The 18,066-nt window shown below is 37.3% G+C and overlaps 1 protein-coding gene across 6 annotated transcripts in view; it reads left to right on the top strand.

Moving 5' to 3' along the window:
- The first annotated feature begins 2,865 nt into the window (after nucleotides 1-2,865).
- KLHDC10 (kelch domain containing 10) overlaps nucleotides 2,866-18,066 on the top strand; it is a 138,309-nt gene continuing 123,108 nt past the window's right edge. For 2 of the 6 annotated variants that reach the window (XR_009504988.1, XM_059933396.1), the window contains exon 1: nucleotides 2,866-3,061. Coding sequence is in view for 5 of the 6 variants with exons in the window: in XM_059933396.1 (XP_059789379.1) it covers nucleotides 2,983-3,061 (79 nt within the window). In the remaining variant the exon portion in view is untranslated. Of the gene's footprint in view, nucleotides 3,158-18,066 lie in introns of all 6 variants that reach the window. The other 4 variants (XM_059933392.1, XM_059933391.1, XM_059933394.1 and 1 more) reach the window with 3 other exon arrangements.

Here is an 18,066-nt window from a genome sequence, read left to right as displayed (position 1 = left end):
CAAGAGTTAATGTCTGGATGAATGTGAACATGTAACAAAAGATAGCAGTTGGGCCAGGAGAACTGGTGACAATTTAAACAATAGATCAGCCATATAGTATAGTTACAGAACCTTTAGTTCCTCCCTGAAGGACATAGATGACAGTGTCTGATGTGCATTCCTGAGTTGTTTTACAGATACTGAAACCCCCACCAGATGGAAGAAGCTAACTGCATGATAACCATGAACACTTAGCCCCCAGGCAGGCTGGAGCCTAAAGACTGATGATGGTAACCCCTGTGACATCACCCTGTTACCTCACCATCAACCAATCAGAGAATTATGCACAAGCTGATCACACACCCTGTGACTCTCCCTCACCTTGCCTTTAAAAACCCTTATCTAAAATCCATCTGGGAGTTCAGGTCTTTTGAGCATTAGCTGCCCCTACTCCTTGTTTGGCGCCTGCAGTAAACGCTGCACATTCCTTCCTTGGCTTTACTGTGCATGGGTGAGTGGACCCAAGTTTGATTTGGTAATGCTACTAAAGGGTGAATGTTATTGCAATTCATTGATATACCTCTTAAGTTGCTCTCTTTTAAAACAGCTTTATTGAGATATAATTCACTGATTTAAAATGAAGTCAATGTTGTTTCATCTATCTCACCATCCACTCCTCCCATGTTATTTAAAATTTTTTTGAGATATAATTCACATAACATAAAATTCTCCCTTTTCAAGTGTACAATTCAGTGGTTTTTAATATGTTAACAAAGTTGTGCAACCAATGCCAGTCAAGATTTTTAATATATTCACAGAGTTATACAATCATCACAAGTCTCTTTTTTTTTTTTTTTTTTTTTTACAAGTCTCTTTTTAATCTATAGATTTTATTTCCCTTCAAATCTTTTTCCTCTGGAATTTTTGTTGAAGAAATTTGCTTGTTTATCCTGTAGAATATCAATAGTCTGGATTTTGCTTTCTGCATCTCTGTAGCAGTTTTTTTTTTATTTTTTTTTTAATTTTTATTTATTTATGGCTGTGTTGGGTCTTCGTTTCTGTGCCAGGGCTTTCTCCAGTTGTGGCAAGCAGGGGCCACTCTTCATCGTGGTACGTGGGCCTCTCACTATCGCGGCCTCTCTTGTTGCAGAGCACAGGCTCCAGACGCGCAGGCTCAGTAATTGTGGCTCACGGGCCCAGTTGCTCCGCGGCATGTGGGATCTTCCCAGACCAGGGCTCGAACCCGTGTCCCCTGCATTGGCAGGCAGATTCTCAACCACTGCGCCACCAGGGAAGCCCTGTAGTATTTTTTAATGTTCCTCTGTCCTCCATATTTCCTATAAATTGGTGGTTAGATATAGAACTCTGATGGGATTCAGGTTCAATTTTTTCCTACAAGACTACTTCATAGTCATGTTTACATTCTAGAGGCATGTATGTTTCAACTTTCTTTTTGTGATAACAGCACTGGTTGATGCTCAGTGGGTTGATCTCTGAATTCATTAGAGGTTGCAAAATGGTGATAGTCTATCACTCATTATTTATTACTTGGAATACTCCTATAAAAAGAAAATTTTCTTCATCTACTATTTGGTTACTCAATGCTGCAGTTTCTTTATAAAAATTAATATTGATTAATTTTGATTTTCATATTTTAGAGCCATAGACTTTTTTTTTCAGGTCTCAAACATTTTTGTAAGCAGTGCTTTCTAATGCTTCATGGGTAAAATACCTGCCCACAGGGCCTGAAAGTAGCAAAATAAGGAGGCGGGGCCAGTGGGACATGAAATTTGCACCAAGAGGATACGCATCCTCAGCTCCAGCAGATTTTCTTTTTTCTTTGCATCACATAAGGTTCTCCTACATGAAACGTCACGAAAAAAAAAAAAAAAAAAAAGCCACCAGATCTAAGAATCTTGGAAAGTTTTGTTTCCCTTGAGGAATTAATATGGTTTTCCCTTACCACTCATAAACGTCAGTGAACAATCTATTTTCCCACTTTGCACTGTGCCCAGTAAGTTCAAAGTCAAATTTTCTGTTTAATTTTGGAACAATAGGAATTCCTGATCTGTACATCTACATTTTTCTTTGATCTTGATCCTCCGTACCTGTTCCTGTCTTCCAGCTGATTCAAATTTTCTATGAGCAAAAAGGAATTTGAACAAAAACATTTACATAGCCATCAGTCATCTATGAAAGAACATTTTTCTTGGGACTCTTAATTCACTGCTGGGTGTTACTTTAACAATCCTTCTAACGTAATAAGCCTGAAACGGCTTCTCATTGGGGTCTTAATTTGTATTCTATGATTACTGGTGAGCTTGAACATCTTCCCATGTTTGTTAACCAGGTTTAAAACTGTTTGTTTGCTTGGGACGTGGCTTATATTGAATTAGGGAGGAGTTCCGCCAGTCGACTGAAAGACAAGACAAATGAAACCTCATTCTTACAGTTAAGCTTTGACTCCGCCCCCTGTTTTTTTCCCCTCGAAGAGACCTCTTTGTGTAGTGTGGGAAACGGATCTCAGCCTGTAAAGCTGGCAGAACACAGTACTGCCTCAAAATATCTGTATTATGTGCGCGTCCCGTTCCTGAATCCTGACACGCCTGGAGTCGCCACTGGGACTCTTTCTGCAGGCGTGGCCTCTCTCACTCGGCCTTCGATTGGCTCGCCTGATCCCGCAGGAGTCACCGCGACGCGGGCTTGCTTAGCGCGGTGGATGCGAGTGATGAGTGGCTGCTTCTGCCTTTCTCTCCCCCCACTTTTTTTTTTTTAGCCATAGCTATGGTTACCACGTCTCTCCCCGCCTCCCTCCACCTACCAAGAAGACGACTGGCCATTGGTTCTCTGTCACCAAGTCCGTCAGTCATTGGCCGCTGGTGAGACCGGGCGCTCCCCCTTCCCCTGTCTCCCGGGTCTCTTGAGGAGCCCAGGAAGGAGGCTCGGGTAGTGCCGCCGGGCCACGGGCTGCCGCGACCGGATTGCAGCCGTTGTTAGCGGGTCATGTCGGCCGCCCAGGGCTGGGACAGGAACCGCCGGAGGGGAGGAGGCGCCGCAGGCGGTGGCGGCGGCGGCGGCGGAGGTAGCGGGGCCGGCGGGGGCAGTGGGGGCAGCGGGGGTCGGGGGACCGGCCAGCTCAACCGCTTCGTGCAACTCTCCGGGCGGCCGCACCTGCCAGGTGAGTCGTAGGGCACGGTCCTGACAGCTCGCGGGCGCGGCGGGAAGGTGACTGCTACCTTTTCTTTTCTCCCTGTCTTTCTTTTCCTTGGGAGGAGGAAAGGCAGGCCCCACGCATAGCAAAGCGACTGGGGCTTAGAGAAAAGGAAAGGTGTCTTTGAGGTTGGGGAGGGAACAGGAGCACAGCGGGAAAAAAAAAGTATTTTTGCTCTGTTGAAAGCTCTGTGCTGAGAGTTGTGTTTTCTTTTCAAAGGAGAGGCCGCTGTCTCATTGACATTCTCAAATGTTCGCTTACTCGGTTCCCAGTCTCGTCCTCTTCCGCAGTTTGATCTTGTAAAAGAAAGACATTGGCGCCTAGCTGTGGGAAATTATTTTTAAGGAGAGAAAAGGGAAGAGCATCCCAAAGAGTGATTTTTGTAAAAAAACCACCTCTAGTGTGTAAGAGTTAGGCATTCTGAAACAAGAAAGGAGGAGGAAGTGGGGTGGGTGGGAGGTGGGTGGGAAGCAGAACCAAGAGAATTAGGGAAAACTAGTTGAATTATTAATATTCTGGAAGGTACAGAGACAGAATAGATAGTGTGTATGGATTTTAACGGGAGAAAATGAAGATCAGGAATATACTCAGTGACAAAATTATGCTGTGTCTACCATATGAAAACAGCTGATTGAGAACTGGAAAAATGTACCCAATGTGATAATTTCACGTTTTTGCCTACAATTTCCTATCCTTGTGTCCTTGTGTTCAGATGCCTTGAAAGACAGACAAATCAAATCGATGTGTGTGTGCAGCAAATTTAAAGAACTACATTTGTAAGTGAATATTCAGTATAGTAGAATGAAGGTGTACTGCCCAGAATGTCAAATATTATATTGGGCAAGCTTATTTTTACCATGACAAGAACTATCAAGAATGTGTGTTAATCTTTCACCATGTTTTTTGTGAATAAGATTGAAGTTGATTTTATCAGTGATATATTTGTTTAGCTGATGAGTTTTGAGAATATGAGGGTTTTTGAATTGTGTTTACTACCATACCTTGTACTTCTAAGTAGTCAAAAATTATTTGATTAATTTGAAGATAAAGGGAATTTTGCATATTCAATGAGACAATTGCTTGTGTTTGTGATAAGGTTATTGATGTATGCTAGAAATGCACATGAATTCATTTATATGCGCCATTAAAATTAACAGTGAAGCAGTTTTAGTCAAATATATAATACACCAAAAGTTGGGTATGAGATGATAGTATCAAACTGGGTATTCTTAAAATTGCTAAATATATGCTCTTTAACATGAAAAAGAAAAAAAGGAGAAATCTTTTTTTCTTACCCCAAATTAATAGCAAAATATTTCATTTTTGTGTATTGACAGGTTAGAAGATAAATCTGTTACCAAAGACTATAACTAGTTTGTCCTCTACTGCAATCTTAGGTCTTTGATCTTAGATTAATTATACCATAGGCTTCATATAGGCATTCCCAGGCTCGAAGAAACTGGTTGGTGCACTTCCTCACTGCCACCACCTGATGGCAGTGGAGGCCATAATTTCTGAAAAGGGGGTTAGGTGTGGAGCTATTTCTGCATTCTCTTAGCACACAAGGCCAAGAACACCCATTTGTCCAGAGGTAAAGATAAATGTGTTTAAACTGTGAAAATTCATGCAGTGGGGCCATCAGCTCTTCTTTTCTGCTTTCTTTTCTCCTTGACTGGCACTTAATTCTTCCTTCCCCAAGTAGGAAGCCTCTGTCTTCTCTTCACTCTCAGAATTAAGAACATCTGATATTTCAGTATATACTTTGAAATTCTTTCACACCAATTCTTTATTTTTACAAGTATTGCATTTTAAGCCTTGCCTCTCCCCTTGACTGAAAGATTTTATTTTGATATGTTTAAAAAGATTTTAGGTGATGGGGAGGGGTAGAAATCTCTAGGCCTGTTTTATGGCTGACCATGGAGGTTAAAAAATAATAAGTTTGAGCTAACTTTCTCCCACCTTTGAATTCTAATCCCGTTTTCCACTTTTCATCCTTCTCTAGCAAGATTTTCAGATACTGGGCACTCAGAACCCTTTCTTACTTTTTTGCATATCTACCGTCTCTCTAGCCCCCAAAGAAACAAAACAACAAAATCAAAACAACCTGGTCTTGGAGTGTTCTCTCTTTCAGGGATAGCATCTTTATTCCTGCAGTTATACAAACCTGAAACTTGGGCATCCTCCTTAAGGGTTTCCTCTTCCTTGCATTTCAGGTGTAATCAATCACCAAGTCCTATTTATTTTATTTGTGCCATAACTCCAGTCCCTGCTGCCATCATCCCTGATTTAGGTCTCCTGCACCAGCTTTCTAAGCAGTCTTCCTGCTTCTACTCTTGCCCTCCAGTTTGTACAGCACACTAATCTTTTGCAAGCACAAGTCTGTTCTCATCTCAGCTTACAACCCTTTACTAGCTTTTCATCGCTCTTAAGATGAGGCAAAAATCCTTAACATGGCCTAAAAGCCACCGCATGGTCTGGCCCCTCTCTAGCTCTCCAGATAACCCTACATCTTGTTGTCTTGCTCTTTGATCTTTTTCTACCTCCTTAGATCATGCTCCCTTCTGCCACAGTGCCATTGTACTTACTATTCCATCATCCAGCAACCCTCTTACTCCTCCTTCTGTTCTTTTTTTAAACTTATTTCCCATTGGATCTCAGCTTGATCACACTGTGTTTTTCAGGGAAGTCTTCTCTGACCTTCTATTTGTTCTCCTCCCTGTACACACTCATGCTATCATGTGGCTCTCCTTGGGCATATATTACCATTTGTGTGTGATTCCTCGATATGCATGATTTGCTACTCTTTATATATATACACATATGCATCAAATATATATATGTATATACACATGTATACATACACATACATATATATTCTTAAATTCTAAATTAATACATTGGCATTATGTGTAAGCAGTTAAGTTCTTGTGAATGTGATTGGTTAGTGTGGTTCAATTCCCTGTAGCCCCATTGACTCTGGAAAAATGGATACAATCAATTTCTTAAACATAAAAATAGTGGACTAGACTGCATCCACGGTGGCAGCACAAGTAATGTTTCGTGAAACCTTGTTTGAGCAGCTTCTTACCTTTTTTCTGTCTCCTAAAATACAATAGTGATTATGTGTTTGCCCCACAGGCCAAGAAATTCATAGCTTCTTAGTCCTGGATTTCTCCTAACTCATAATCTCTGTATATGCAGTAAAGAACAGGGACAGTGCTCTCTGTAGAATAAGTATGCAGGTGTAGAGCTCAGGGGCAAGGAGATCATGGGGACAGTGAACCCACATTACTATTGTGATTTAACTGTGTGAATTTGAGTAAATGCCATGTGTTGCTTGGGGAAACAGTTAAACACTGTTGCTAATGTAGGAACTGGAAAACTGACAAAGAGGAGGGAAAATATAACAATTGGTAAAGCTAGGTAAAAATAATACTGAAAATCTTAAAAATTTTCAATGTGATATATGTTTATGATATAAGATACAAATGGTACAAATGGTAAAAGGCAGATTTTCCTTCTTCCTTTGACCCAAGCTAATTGGCTTCCTTCCCTAGAAGCAACTAATTTCTTGTGTATCTTTCAGAAAGGTGTGTGTGTGTGTGTGTGTGTGTGTGTGTGTGTGTGTGTGTTTAGGAGGGGAGAAAAATGGTAGCATTTCTTTGTTTGGATGGGCATTTAAAACGATTACAGTCTTGCTAAAGCAAAGGATGATACAGTTAATATCCCTTTAGAGTAAATTGCTAGACATACAATTGGTGGGTCAAAGGATATGTGCTATTTAAATTTTGATAGATATTGTCAAATTGCCCTTCATAGATGTTGTACCAGTTTGTGTTCCACTACTGGTGCTGGAGTTCTGGCTTTCCATACCTTTGGTAACGGAGTGGGTTATTAAACTTTTTTTACATTGCCAATTTAAAAGGTATATTTTTCTTCATCTTTTCAATAGGTATAAGAACCATACAGCCATATTTGTTTCCTTTATTTAAAACATCTGTTTATCATTCTTATTCATCTGGTTATATTTTTTGTTCATTTTTCTACTGGGATGTTTAATTGTTTATAGGAGCTCTGTTTTACGGAAATTAGTTGCCTTGGTTATGTGTTGCAGATATTTGTCACAGTTTCATTTAGCTTTTAACCTTGTTTATGGTATATTTTTTCAGCAGAAATTAAAGTTTTTTTGTAGTTGTAATTATTAATCTTTTTTTGGATTTTAGGTTTTTTTGTCATAAGAAAGGCCTTTCCTATTTCAATATTATTTCTAATTAAAATTAAAATTCTTGTGTTTTTTCTGGTAATTTTATCTTTTTAAAAAAAAATTAATTAATTATTTATTTATGGCTGTGTTGGGTCTTCGTTTCTGTGCGAGGGCTTTCTCTAGTTGTGGCAAGCGGGGACCACTCTTCATCGCGGTGTGCGGGCCTCTCACTGTCGCGGCCTCTCTTGTTGCGGAGCACAGGCTCCAGCAATTGTGGCTCACGGTTCTAGTCGCTCTGCGGCATGTGGGATCTTCCCAGACCAGGGCTTGAACCCGTGTCCCCTGCATTGGCAGGCAGATTCTCAACCACTGCGCCACCAGGGAAGCCCTATCATTTATTTTTAAGTTAAGTTATTCATACAAAATTTGTTATGTAAAGTATTCAGGTAGGAATTTATTATTCTTCTAGGTGGCTACCCAGTTATCACAGTATTGAAATATTATCTATAGGTGTGCTTAGTTCCTACTTATAATTTGGCATTCTTACTGGACTTTTTATTGTGTTTCATTGATCAGTTTACCTATTTATACCTAGTGACCCCATTCTTTGATTATAGTCCTCTCTCATTCTACTTCTTGGAGTTTTCCTGAATATTCTTTGCTTGTTCTGTAAAACTTAGAATTAGTTTATCGAGCTCCCCTTCCCCATCTTTTGGTATTTTTATTGATACTGCATTATATTTGTAGATTGATTTAGAGATCATTGACATCTTTTTGAGGTTCAGTCTGCTGTTCAGGAACAGGGTGTACATTCATTTCTTGTTGTTCAAGAGTTCTTTTGTAGCCCTCATAACATTTTAAAGTTTTTTTCATGTAGACCTTTCACATTTCTTTTATGTTTATTCCTGGTGTTTTATCTTTTTTGTTGCTATTGTAAATGGGGTTTCTATTGCTATTATATTTTTTATCTTGTTGTTTGAATATGGTAGTGCTATTAATTTCTGAGTATTAATTTTGTACCTGGCCACCTTTGGAATTCTCATACTATCTGTAATGGTTTCCCAGTTCTTTTTCTAGGGTTTTGCAGTTAAATAATCATATCATTACCAAGTAAAGATAATTTTATCTCCTCCTTTCCAGTTTTTATACTTATTTCTTTCTTTTGTCAAATTGATTTGGCTCATACTTTCCAAAAATATTAAACGATAAGATAGTAGTGGATCTTTGCCTTATTCCTGACATCAATTCGAGTTTTTTTTAGTGCTTTCCTATTAAGATTAGACCTGACTTTAGGTTGAAGTACACATATTATGTTAAAGTAGTCAGCTCTTACCATTTTATTAAGATTTTTTAAAATATGGAAGTGAAATTTAGCCTCTGTGGGAATTATGTAATTTTTTTCCTTTGGTTACTATTGTGGTGAATTGTACTAATAGATTTACTATTACTGGACCATCCTTGCTTTCCTGAATCAGTTCACTTTGTTATTATGTATTATTATTTTAAAACGTGCTGTTGGGTTCTATTTGCTAAACTTTATCTAGAAATTTTGCATCATTCTTCTTAAGCTAAATTGCTTTGTAGTTTTCTTTTATGTATTTTATCTTTGTTAGATTATGCCACTTTCATAAAAATAATTTCAAACTTTTCTTTATTTTTCTATGCTTTTTTCTTTTTCTTTCCCTGTCCAGTTAAATGGCATTGAAGTTAAAGATTTGGTTGAATTGCCTGTGAAATTACTTGGACCTTGAGTATTTCGGGGGGAGAATAGCTCTTTGACAATTATCTCTTTACTTCTATGATAATTTGACTGCTTATAATTTATATCTTTGAGAGGAAGATTTGCTAACTTATATTATCCTAGAAAATAATCCGTTTCATCTAAGTTTTCAAAATCATTTGTGTGAAGTGAGCAAGATACTCTTTAACGATTAAAAAAAAAATTTCCTGTGTCTGTGACTACATTATCACTTTACTCATTATCACTTCTTATTTTGTACATGTGAGGCCTTGCCCTTTTTTTTTGTTTGTTTGTTTGTGTTTAGAACCAGCTCTTGGATTTTTTTTTTTAATAAATTTATTTATTTATTTATTTATTTACTTTTGGCTGTGTTGGGTCTTCGTTGCTGTGCATGGGCTTTCTCTAGTTGCGGTGAGCGGGGGCTACTCTTGGTTGTGGTGCACGGGCTTCTCATTGCAGGGGCTTCTCTTGTCGCGGAGCACGGGCTTTAGGCGTGCAGGCTTCAGTAGCTGTGGCTTGCGGGCTCAGTAGTTGTGGCTTGCGAGCTCTAGAGCGCAGGCTCAGTAGTTGTGGTGCACGGGCTTAGTTGCTCCATGGCATGTGGGATCTTCCCAGACAGGGGCTCGAACCCGTGTCTCCTGCCATTGGCAGGCGGATTCTTAACCACTGTGCCACCAGGGAAGCCCACTCTTGGATTTTTAAAAAAATTAGTTCTATTATTTTTCTCTTTTTTCTTACTTATTAATTTTTTCTTTCATGTTTTAAATCCTTCCTTTAGGTTTCCTTTGGTTTATTTTGTGGTTGTTTTTCTCTCTTCTTATGTTAGATGCTTAATGTTCTTTTCATTCTTTCTAAGTGTTTAAATTATGAGTTTTCTTCTGAATACTACTTGAGTTGTGTCTTATAGGTTGTAGGCTTCTTGTAGTTATTTTCTAAATATTTTGCAGTTCAATTATTTATTTATTTTCTTTGGCACAATAGTGGTTAATCCTTTTAAACTTTAACATTTCCATTCCTGTGGTTTTAGTAGCTTTATTGAGATACACTTCACATACTATACAATTCACCATTTAAAGTGTTCAGTTCAGTGGGTTTTAGTATATTCAGATTTGTGGAATTATTACCACAGTCAATTTTGGAACATTTTCATCACTTCAAGAAGAAGCCCCATGTCCTTTAAGCTGTCACTTCCTTATCCTCCTATTCCCATCCTCCCCTACCCACTATCCCAGCTCTAAGCAACCATAATCTACTGTCTGTATAGATTTCCCTATTAGGGACTTTTTCATATAAATGGAATCATAGAGTCTTTTGTGACTGCCTTCTTTCCCTTTCCATACTATTTTCCAAGTTTATTCATTTGATGCAGGTATCAGTACTTCATTCCTTTTTCTGGTTAAATAATATTCCATTGTATGGATATATACCACATTTTGTTTATCCGTTGATGGAAATATAGATTGTTTTCGCTTTTTGTCTATTATGAATAATGCTGCTGTAAACATTTGTGTACAGATCTGTCTGTGGACATACATTTTCGTTTCTCTTAGGTATATACCGAGGTATAGAATTGTTGGGTCATTTCGTAACTCTGTGCTCTATGTTTAATCATTTCAGGGACTGTCAAACTGTTTTCCAAAGTGGCTGGAATTTTACATTCCTACCAGTGGTATAAGAGGGTTCCAGTTTCTTCACATCCTTGTCAACACTTGTTATCTGACTTTTTGATTTCAGTCATCCTAGTGGGAATGAAGTGGCATCCCATTGTAGTTTTTGATTTGCATTTCCCTGATGTCTAATGATGTCAAGCACTTTTTCTTTTTCTTTTCTTTCTTTTCCTGCTTTCTTCCTTTCTTTCTGGTTTTTTTTTTTTTTGAGGTATGATTGACATTGAGTATCTTTTCACGTGCTTGTTGACTAATTGTGTGTCTTCTTTGGGAAATGTCTATTAGATCCTTTGCTTAATTTTTAATTGGATTATTTGTCTTAATAAAGACAATAATAATTGAATTGTAAGAGCTCTTTGTATATTTTAGGTACAAGTCCCTTATCAGATATATGATTTGCAAATATATTTCCTGTTCTGTGGTTGTCTTTTCACTTTCTTAATTGTGTTCTTTGAAGCATAAAAGTTTTAAACTTTGATGAAGTCCAATTTATCTTATTTTTTTTCTTTTGTTGCTCTTGCTTTTGGTGTCATATCTAAGAATCCTTTGCCAAATCCAGGGTCATGAACTCACCCCTGTGTTTTTTTCTAAGAGTTTTAAAGTTTTGCTCTAACATTTATGTTTTGATTCATTTTGAGTTAGTTTTTATGTTTGGTTTGTGGTAAAGGTTATCTTAACTGACTGTCCTGTGTGCCAGCACCATTGTTGAAAAGACTGTTCTTTCCCCCATTGAATGGTCTTGGCATTCTTGTTGAAAATCAGTTGACTTTAAACACGTATAAGTTTATTTCTGGATTCTTGATTCCATTAATCTATAATATCTGTCCATGTGCCAGTACCACACTGCCTCTGTTACTGTTGCTTTGGAACAAGTTTTGAAACCAGAAAGTGTGAGTTCTCCTACTTTATTCTTTTTTTTTTAAAATATTTATTTATTTTTTATTTGGTTGCACCGGGGCTTAGTTGCGGCTCGCTGGCTCCTTAGTTGTGGCTCGCTGGCTCCTTAGTTGTGGCATGTGAATTCTTAGTTGCAGCATGCATGTGGGATCTAGTTCCCTGACCAGGGATTGAACCCCAGCCCCCTGCATTGGGAACGCAGAGTCTTATCCACTGCGCCACCAGGGAAGTCCCTCTGCTACTTTATTCTTTTTCAGGTTTGTTTTGGCTATTTTGGGTCCCTTGCAGTTCCATATAAATTTGAGAATCAGCTTGTCAATTTGTATGAAGAACTCAGCTGGGGTTCTCATAGGGATTGTGTTGAATCTGTACATCAGTTTGGAGATACCACCATCTTAATAATGTTAAGTCCTTTAATCCCTGAACATGGGATGTTTTTCCATTTATTTGGATCTTCTTTAATTCTTTCAACAATGTTTTATGGTTTTCAGAGTTTGTTTATATCTTTTTTTGGGGGGGGTGAAAACAGTATTTTAAAAAAATTTTTTTATTGGAGTATAGTTGTTTTACAATGTTGTGTTAGTTTCTACTGTACAGCAAAGAGAATTGGCTATACTTATACATATATCCCCTCTTTTTTGGATTTCCTTCCCATTTAGGTTATATCTTGCTTGCCTTTCTCAGTTCTGTTGTCCAGGTCCTTTACTGTGTTTTCAGCAGTGTCTGTACTCCTTTGTGCTACTTACAATGAAGATTTCATTTCTGCATTGGTTTTATTTTTTTCCTTCCATTTCTTTTCTGCTCTCTGCCTGCTAATATTTCATCTTTCTCTATTATCTATCTTCCTCAAGTTAGAATCACTTAAGTCTTTTCTGCCCCTGAAGTATTAATTTTGGTAAAGCTTACTGTCTTCCACCTCCTACCACCACCACTATAAAAGGAATACAAGCTCTCATAGCAGCACTATTTACAATACCCAAGATAAGGAAACAACCCAAGTGTCCATCAACAGATGAATGGATAAAGAAGTTGTGGCTTATATATACAATGGATTACTACTTAGCCATAAAAAAGAATGAAATTTGACCATTTGCAGCAACATGGATGGACTTGGAGGGCACTGTGCTAGGTGAAATAAGTCAGACAGAGAAAGGCAAATACTGTATGATATCACTTATATGTGGAATCTAAAAAAACACCTCAAACTAGTGAATAAAGCAAAAAAAGAAGCAGACACAGATACAGAGAACAAACTAGTGGGTACCAGTGAGGAGAAGGAAGTGGGGAGGGGCAACATAGGGGTAGGAGATTAAGAAACTATTCGGTAGAAAATAAGCTACAAGGATATATAGTACAACATGGGGAATATAGCAAATATTTTATAATAATTATAAATGGAGTATAATCTTTAAAAATTGTGAATCACTATATTGTATATCTGTAAAATATATAGTATTGTATATCAACTATACTTTGATTTAAAAAAAGGAATACAAGCTCATTATTAAAATTTGGAAAATATTGAAAACTTGAAACAAGGGGAAAATCATCTATAGTAATTCCACATAAAGACAACTGTGTCAACATTTTGATATTTTGCTTTCCTTTTAGTTCTTTATCAGTGAATTATGTTTTATTTAATACAATATAAGTAAGTACATATTACTAGTAGCAACTTGGGATTCTCCTAAAGCTGTTCTATATTTAAATGTTTTACTCATAAACACTTATTTATGTTTTCTGTTATTTTATCAAGTAGAATCTGTTTCTTCTCAATTTATCATATTAATAACCTTTTAGGCTTTTTTCTAGCTGATGTGCTATTTTACTTCTTTCCTTCACAGCCAAGCTTTCAGAAAGAATAGACTCTCTTGTTTAATTTCTTTTTTTCCTCTTCAGTCTATTGCAGTCTCACTTCTACCTCCATCATTCTACTCAAGTGCTCTTGGTAAGGTAATAACTTACCTTAATCCATTAGTATCTCTTAGTCTTCATCCTACCCAGTTTCTCTAGATTTTGATTTTGACTACCTCCCGTACTAAAGCATGGGAATACATAACTAGACACAGTCTGTATTCCTAAAGAGCTCTTAGTTACTAAAGAGCTCTTAGTTATCCTTTTTAATCGCTTGAATTTCTCATTAGTTTTTCTTTATCTGCCCCTTAGTATTGATATCCAAGAGTATATGTTAGTTTGTTTGTTTCCCTCCTTATTCTTATGTTTTCCCCTGGGTGATATCATTACTATCCTGACAACATCCAAATCTGTCTCCAATCCAGACCTCTTTTCCTAGCCTGTTTGCCATTGCCACCCAAGTGACTGATGAGTGCCTTAAATTCAGCATGTCTGAAAACAATTTCATTATCTTTCCTGCCAAACCTGTTCTTCCCTTTATGCTCCTAATTCTAATTTAATGGCTACCTCATCAGTTTAGTGAATCAAGCCAGAAATCTGAGAATCACATTAGATTCCTTTCTTTTGTTCACCCCTTATCCAATTGGTCATAAAGTCGTGTCAGTTTTTCCTCTTTACTCTAACTTTTCTGTCTGTCCTGTTCTACCTCTCCAGCCTCGCCATTTATGTCTTTCATTTTATATTTCAGCTATAGATCTATTTGCCGTTAGTTGCCTTAAATTCTTGGAAGAAGTTAGGTTGGGAGAGAATTTTTTTTTTAAGTTGCAGTTTCCTGCAGTACCACACTGTGTCATGATTCTGCACATAACAGTTTTTCTTCCTAGATTGCCATTCTCCTACTGTCTTCTAAGACCCACCCGAGTATACTTTATACAGCTTTTTTTCTATTCTCTCTTTTGATACAAATAAGTTACTTGTACTGAGTAGTTACTGTGTGTCTGCCTCTGTTCAAGGTGTTTTGCAGGTATTAATTTATTTAATCCTCATAACTTTGTGAGGTAATTAACTTTCTCATCCCCTTCTGTGATGAGGAACTGAGGCTTAGAGAGAAGCTACAGAACTTGCACAAAGTTTATACAGCTAATAGATGTCAGAGTTAGGATTCAGACCCCGTCTGTTAGACTTCACAGTCCATGCTATTGTGCCTCTTCTTTGTGTCACCACCTTCCTTTCTATTTACAAAGGATCACAGTAATTACACTGAATTGCAAGTATTTGTTTTCACACTTATCTGCTTACTAACAATGGGTTTCTTAAAGACAAAAATAATGTCTTATTCTCTGTCACCTTCCACAGAGACTAGAACACTGCCCCGCTTATAGCAGACTTTTACTAAATGTTTATTGAATGAGTTAGTAATTGTCAGTGTCTATAGTTATTCATGCAAAAGAGTTGAGTTTAGATTATTTTACATTACATAAGTCTAAATACACTTTTTTAACCTAGGAATTTAGCACATACAATTTTTGTGTGGTTTTTCCAAATACTTTTTTTCCAAGTACAATTTTATGTTTAGTATTATCAGAAATAGTTGTTGCATCCTTCCATCTGTGCCTTGATTCCATCCCTTCCTGCCTTTTCAGAAAATTTACATTTTTGTCACTTATCTGTGTCTTCAACCTCATTCTCTCCATTAAATCATCCCTATAGCATTTGAGCTTGCTCAAGCTTTATATCTCTGGTCTCTCCCTTTTCTTTCATAATCAAGTTCGTGAAAGCATTGACTAGAGTTGCTGTCTTCATTGCCATATCTCCTCATTGTCTTTGAAGTAGCTCTTGCTAAAGTCGCAAATGACTTATGTATTGTCAAATCAAGTGGTTGATTTTCAGTCTCCATCTTACCTGATCTCTCTTCATTTTGAAACGTCCTTTTTCCTTGGCTTCCTTGGCATCAGGTCTGGTTTTCTTTTTATGTGTCTGGCCTCTCATACTTAGTCTTCTTTGTTGATCCTTCTTCTGTTACCAGAGCTTTAAGTTATTGGAGTTCTCAAGTCTTGGTCCCTTGCCTCTGCCCTTCTTTTTCCACTTATTTTAGGTATTCTCTTCCAAATCCATGGTTTTCATTTTTCATTCATATGCTAATAAGCAAGGCCACTTTGTAACTTCTGCCCAAATCTCTCTTGAGGGCCAAATACTTGCTTTCTCCATGTCTCCACTTATATGGCTTTTACCCCTCAAGTTTATCATGTCTAAAACTGAATTTGTGACCTTTCTTTATTCTAAGAAGGGGAGCTATTGGACAGTTTTAAGCAGGGGAGTATGTGATGTGATTTACATGTTTTAAAGCTCTCTCTAATTGCCGGGTGGAGAATGGATTGTGGGAATTGGTAAAAGTGAAGCATCAAGGCCATTTAGAAAAGTATTGCAGTAGTCTCCTAAAAAGATGATGGTGGTTTGGAGTAGGATACAGTGGTATAGGTGGTGAGAAGTCATTGAGTATGAGATATATTTTGAAAGTAGCATTAACAGGATTTACTGTGAAATATGAAGGAAAGAGAGGAATCAGGATGACTCCAAAGTTTTTGTCTTGAGCAACTTGATGGATGATGGTGTCATTAAATGTGATGGAGCAGACTGAGAGAAGCAGGATTGTGAGGGGTCAATCAAGAGTTCTGTTTTCGCTGTGTTAAGCTTGAGATGCCTGTTTGACCTCCAAGTAGAGGATATAGGGAGGCAGTCTTCATATATAAATCAAACTCAAGGGAGAGGTGGAGGCTCAGGATATAAAGTTTGGAATTCTTAGCATACAGATGGTATTTAAAGTCACTGAATTAGGTGAGATCACCAAGAAAGATTAAATAGAAATAGCGGCAGAAGACTATGACTCTTGAAGGTGAGAAGGAAAGGAGAAGCAAGTGAGGAAGGTCAGTAAAATAGGAGAAAAAGCAGGGCTGCTTGGTTTCACAAAGGCCAAGAGAAGAAATTGTTTCAAGGAGGGAGAGCTCACCTTGTCAGATGTGCCTGAGAACTTGAGTAAGATAAGGTTCTAAAATGGTGGACTCTCTACTGCTATCACTGCAGTACTGTAGTTATCATTGTGGGTGTAGTAGGCTTTTGTGGGGTGGCCTCGGGACTTACTAACTGTATGTAACATGGGAAACCATATTCAGAATTTCAAATCACAAACTGACATATAAATTTAGAATTTTGAAATGCAGCCTAGTTTTTAATAGCCTGGATACTTTTTAAGGTTCATTTTGTTTATTCTCCCTGAGCTATTTTTAAGACCATCTTTTTTTAAAAAAGTCTTTAGTGTTTTGAACCCCCAGATCATTAGACTGTTACCAGAATCTATACTGGGCAAACTTGTAGAACACATAAATTTATGTTCACTTAAATATGTAAATATGATTTCTTACTATTGAACTCAACCTTCCCTGCCTGTCATTTTTTTTTCATTATTTTTTTTTAAACTAAAAAACACTGCATAAACATGATAAATCAAATAGTATACAAGGGAGACAAAATCTCTTTTCTCCCTAGATCCTTGATTCTCTAGTCTCTCCCCAGAGGTATCATCTGTTAGTTTCTGGTGTATCTTTCCAGAATTAGAATTCGCATATATATGCATATAGGTGTATGTTAACGTTATTTTTAAACAAATTAGAGTAGAACATAAAATATTCTTTCTGCACCTGCCCTTTTTTCTTCTTTTTTTTCTTTTTACTGAAAATATATTCTGGGGACTGTTCTATATTAGTGCATTTAGATTGATCTGATTTTTCTTAATGGCTGAAAGTATTGCATTGTATGGATGTACACTAATTTACCAGCCACACAAATTTAAAAAATAATTTTTATTGGTGTATAGTTGATTTACAATGATGTGTTAGTTTCAGGTGTACAGCAAGGTGCCAGCCACACAATTGATAGATATTTAAATTGTCTCTGGTCTTTTACTCTTTAAAAACATTGTGCAATGCATAGTGATAAATATTGCCAACTTACCCTTTAGTGTCTGTGTTTTTAAAGTTTTCTTCAAGTTACAGAATTTTAAAACTCACGTTTATAGTTTATCTCTTTATCTTACTCAGCTTTCCCATCCAGCTAGTCTTTAAGTCCTTGTGTTTTATCCCCAAATAATATTCTTAGCTAAGCATTTTATAAACATTATTCATAACCTAATGAGGAGTAGGTAATGTTATCGTCCCCTTTTCATAGAGAAAGAAGCTGAGGCCCAGAGGATAAGACATTGTCCAAGGCCATATAGCTAGCAAGGGACAGAGCCAGGATTTGGATACAGCAGTGTGGTTCCAAAGTCCATGCTTTTAACCACTGTGCTGTCCTCATCTCTGTTGCCTGTCCTTCCCAGTTCTGCTGTAATTCAGGCCTTCACTGCCTCAAATTATTAATATAATACAGGTATCCCCTGCTTTACAAAGTTTGCTTTACGCCACTTCATTTTTAAGAAGGTATCTGTTTTCACTAACTGAAAGAAATCTGAAGAGGATTT

Source organism: Balaenoptera ricei, chromosome 9 (genome assembly GCF_028023285.1).
Source record: "Balaenoptera ricei isolate mBalRic1 chromosome 9, mBalRic1.hap2, whole genome shotgun sequence".
Classification (NCBI taxonomy): domain Eukaryota; kingdom Metazoa; phylum Chordata; class Mammalia; order Artiodactyla; family Balaenopteridae; genus Balaenoptera; species Balaenoptera ricei.
The sequence above is the reverse complement of the archived record's forward strand: the minus strand, read 5'-3'. Positions and strand labels throughout refer to the sequence as shown.